At 41.7% G+C, this 5049-nt stretch overlaps 1 protein-coding gene across 1 annotated transcript in view; it reads right to left on the reverse strand.

Moving 5' to 3' along the window:
• Positions 1–5049, reverse strand: part of nipal2 (NIPA like domain containing 2) — a 21616-nt gene that overhangs the window by 5842 nt on the left and 10725 nt on the right. The window contains exon 4 of the mRNA XM_019856307.1: positions 1275–1334. Within this exon, the coding sequence (XP_019711866.1) occupies positions 1275–1334 (60 nt within the window). The remainder of the gene's footprint in view (positions 1–1274; positions 1335–5049) is intronic.

Raw genomic sequence — 5049 nt, forward strand, 5'->3', positions numbered from 1 at the left:
CACACACACGCACACACACACACACACACACACACACACACACACACACACACACGCACACACATGCACACTCTCAAGAAACAAATGGGAATGGTATTTAAGATACAAGACAGACCAAACACACATTGACTACAGACAATTGAACGAAATAGTCAATAGAGAACTTGTTGGATTGTAAGTTTGTGATAAGGATTCAATATGTATCATCCAATCTTGACCTAAAGAGCAAAAAGAGAAACATTTGAACAAAATGGTGTAGTGCTGTACTTTTTGTCTCCATGTTGCTAAGATGGCTACTTTCGAGGGCATGGGTAATTACGTCATTATTAGACAGATGGGACTTGACCATTTGCATTGTGGGGTGGAGGCAATATTTTACTGTCACTCAATGGAGGAAAAAAAACGGGAACAACTTCATTTGTTAACATTTCTATCAGGATGAGCATCCACATATAACGGGCTCTTCTTGTGAGTGTGGTACGTTTTGTTTCATTTAGCCCTCTTGCTTTTGCACCGGCAGAGCCACAATATTAGATAGCTACTTAACCTACTTTATCACATCAATACGTTTTTATGTTGCTCGTCTGAGTGCTAGATGTTGTCAAAATATGTATTGATTGCGATGAAAAATAAATAAAATCCACATATAAAAGTCCTTGTTTACATGGATATTGTTATGTTTCGGTCTGGTTACGTTTGGTTTTGATTCCTCATGTGCCCTTTTTTCGCCACCTGTTCTCGTTATCAGTGTCCCTTGTGTGTAACCAATTAGCTCCCTCAACCCTTTGTGTCTTGTCCAGGTGTTTCTCGTTGTCTCGTCACTTTGCTTCTATTTAGTTCCCTGAGTTTCTGTCAGTCTTTGTTGGGTCATTGTGAGCTGTGAGTATGTGAGCATATGTGTGCTCCTGTCATGTTTTGTTTCCTGTCTTAGTTTTGTTTGTGCCTTGTGATTTCCAGGCATTTTTTTTTTTTGAGTACTTAGACTTAGTGTTTTTTCCGTTGTACTCCTGTGTGTATTTTTTGTTAAATACATTTTGGTCAACCACTCTGCTCCTCCCTGCTTTTTGGGGTCCTCCAACTCCCACCTTGCAAAACGTGACAGATATGTCACAACAATATTCAGTTTCTTGATAAATCTCCATAATTCTTCACTCTGACAAATAGCGCAAAAGCAAATGTGATCAAATTTAACTTAAGGAAATTATTTCTTCATCTTATCAAGCAATCTGTCAGCAGGATCCATGTTGTGTTTATGTTGCTGAGTGTTTGCTTACCGACAACGTCAGAGACGCGCAAGGTCTCCTTGAGGAAAATCACAGAGATGAAAGCGCTTGCTGGAGAGACAAATAGAAATACAGTATATTCCCATTAGTTTCACATTGAAGCACGACGATGAACATCGATGCTTGGAAATTATTTTACAATCCTCTGGATTGACTTAAAGTTGATTGATGGAATACAAACAGGATTTGGATGTATTTGGTTGGATGAGGCGAGAGGAGAGTTGAGATTCTATTGTTAGACCGATGAAACTAATTCCATGCCCAGTGCAAGTCAAGAATGGGTTTTGGTATTTTTGGCGCAGTTAGAAACGGGTAATTTGCGTTGTTGTGGGCGTTGACGCAGACAATTTTTTGGGGGGGGGCACCAGTCACAGCGGCTCCTTTCATTCCCATTAAAATCGATGCATGAGAGGCGCAGTCCTTGAGATGGCACATGATGCAACGGATTTGCTGGAGTACATGCAGGAAGTCAATGCATGCAAAGTATGCTTATAATGAATTACAGTAATGACGGGGTCAATGAAGTGATTTCTCCAATGATTTAGAGCATAGGTGTCAAACTCAGGTCCTGGAGGGCCGCTGTCCTGCATGTTTTCCAAGTTTCCCTGTTGCAACACACCTGATTCAAATGATCATATCATCAGCAAGCTCTGCGGAAGCCTGACATTGAATCTGTTCATTTGAATCAGGTGTGCTGCAACAGGGAGACTTGGAAAACATGCAGGACAGCGGCCCTCCAGGACCTGAGTTTGACACCTATGATTTAGAGGGTCGGATGCCTGTGAATGCACTAGATGACATCCCTGTGGGCTGATCAAATTGACCAAAATCACATTAAACTCCATGCACCAATAGATAGACGTGGTTGCAGCAGGTGTAAAGTTTAGATGACTTTCAGACACCGAATTCTCAGGTATGCTGGGCAGTGGTCTGATCAGTTGATGTCTGATCGATTAGGTTTTTCTCTATTCAATCGATATACAGCCGCTTTTATGACCAATTTATGCAGAATACACCAAAGGTGGAAAATTGTACAAACCAAATTGGCAGCTTGAGCTGCCTGTGAAATTTGTCAGAATGCTGAGATGGATGGAGCTTATTACACTTGATAAGAACACCAGCATGATATTCTATGCAGCATGTTTAATGAACCCATTCATCAATATCGGTGTCAAAAAATGAGATATTGAATCGTGTTGCCTCAGGATATGCAGCGAACTGGGACTGACGAGTAGTAACGATTAGTGTTGGGGTGTGACAGAGATTGATTGCAATGCAGGACCACAGACAGGCATCAATAAGGATGCACACAGATGGATGGCCACACGCATACACAAACTGCATAGGACAATCAAAACTAAATTAAGAGGGAAACAGACAAACACAGACAATTATTGAAGCAAAGTGGTGAAATGTGTCATGCTGGGGGGCCTTCTAAATGTCATCTTCCTACTGAGTAAATGACTTTTATCTCAGTCCCGGTGCTATGATGTACGGTAGTAGAAAATAATGACAAACACCAACCAAAAAGACAGACGGGCAGACTGTCACCTTTACAGTTGAATCAGTGACACTAGATAAACACATCAATATGACACACACATATGTGCGATCAAACGTGGTGAAAAAAAAAAGGACACCATTTCTTCACACATCGATTGCCACGTCATAGCAGTTGATCTTAAAAGGCTCCACAAGAAGTGATTGGTCTGCAACTGAAACTAAACCCAAACCACTTTTAATACACAATACATGTCCGTTCAAGCAATAATGTCTATACGACTGAAATGGTGCAACTGTCTCGGAGGCTGGCATGCGCATAATGCTATAAAAGACATTAGTGACTAATTGGAGGGTTCCAAAGAGTCTCTTTTACTGTCACTCGTTAAATATTTCATACAGTGAGTATTAAGGGCACAGATTAGACACACATTAAGGAATACTGTCTGTGCCTCTGGGAGCAGTTGGCTTTTGCCAGGTCACCATAGCAACACCGTATAAATTGAAATTCACACAGCTTGATAAAAAAAGAAGAACGTGACAAAAGGAACCATTGAGGTAAACAGTCCTGTGTGTGTGTGTGTATGTGTGGGTGTGTGCGTGCGTGCGTTTGTGTGGACACCATCAGACCCACATCACACATTGTGTATTAAATCATGGTAGACCACACCTCGGATTGATTGCCAGTCAATTACAGAGTACATTGAGATAAGACAGCTGTCTGGTGTTGCTCCAATGATATCCCTTAGCCTAAATACTTATGAGAGCCCCCAAATTAACTTCAAGTCTACATTTTAGTCTCATCTTCATGATTTTATTCAATATTGGGTTAATTCGAATTCAGTTTGTGTTACGGTGACATAATCGTTCCGCCGCATTGTAAAGTGACCTTCAGTAGAGAATGCCAGCCTCATTCCTCCAAGTGAAGAATTGACATCTATGTCAAGGAGAGGTGAAGCGTAGCTCCGCACAACAATATTTGAAAGGATGCGGTCATACCTAATTGTTACAAGCGGTCTCAGAGGAAAAGGACGATAGTCGCTGGGATATCAGAGTGTCACTTTCGACAGGTGTAGAACAGCCTCATCAATGCTCTTACTCTTGTCGCTTGCGTTTCATTTCCCTGCTTGGAACATTTTTCAGAACTCATCCTTTTTCTTAGTCTTCTCTCACACGTCTTTTCACCTAAACCCACCTCAAGCGCTTGATTTCCTCTTGCTTACTCAGCCAAGGACTCCTGCTATCTGTGCACCCTCCTCACCAAGCCTTCACTCACATGCAAGTGTGTTAGCTTGTGAAGCATATCTAGAGGAAAAAAAACAAACTAAAACTAAAACCCTCCACACACCCTGGATGTCAACACACTGTTTGCTCTTTAGTGTAGAGTGTAACTCGGTGAGTAAGGTGCTCACTGTGTAATTTTTGGCAATGTCAAAGGGCTGAGGTGCTCTTTCAAGACTCAATCATCCTGCAATGGAAATGAGCAGAGTAATTGTTCACAGCTGCGATTTCCTTGCGATATAATTTTTACCTACAGGAATGATCATCAAAATGTGTGCGTTAAAGGTATTGCATAAAGCACTCTGGTAAAGCTAAATTGAGTAGAGCACTGCGGTTAGCCCACCACAAGATTGTGGTTTACTTGAGTGTGTTATTTAAACCACTCAGCCATTTGCAACGCGGCAACACATGGCCATAGGAAAACTGTTTGAAGCATTTGGGTAATTGATATCATTAATAATCATGAGCAGCCGTCACCTCCGTTGTGGTGACTGATGAGTTGCGTGACGTGGAAAAAAAAATGAAGCTGTTTAATGTTTAACCTGTGTTTGGAATGTGCTCAGAGCAGCTGCCAGCTGCATCCAGCAGTTCACACTGCAGACACTGTCAAATGAGCAAGTGCGAAAGTGGAGACAAAAGGAGGAACGGAAACAATATTGTCGTAAAGGAAATCAGTCCAGAACATCACCCTGCCGCGAAAATTCTGTTACAATCACAAGGTCTAACAATAATACGGTTTTACAGTATATGATGGGTGTCATGAAGTAGACAAGGAGCCATTGCCCTCTTATCTTTATCCTAATCGCCGCCGGATGAACCAAGTATTCGAATTCACAAACGGTGTAAGGTCAAAAGTTACATTTGGTAAAAGTAGTAGTTTGGATTCAACTTTTCAGATACAAGGTAAAGTTGCATAAGCATTCATTCATTCATTTTCTGATCCCCTTATACTCACAAGGGTCGCGGTGGGGGGGGGGGGGGGGGG

This window comes from Hippocampus comes, unplaced genomic scaffold (genome assembly GCF_001891065.2).
Source record: "Hippocampus comes isolate QL1 unplaced genomic scaffold, H_comes_QL1_v1.1 scaffold327, whole genome shotgun sequence".
NCBI lineage: Eukaryota > Metazoa > Chordata > Actinopteri > Syngnathiformes > Syngnathidae > Hippocampus > Hippocampus comes.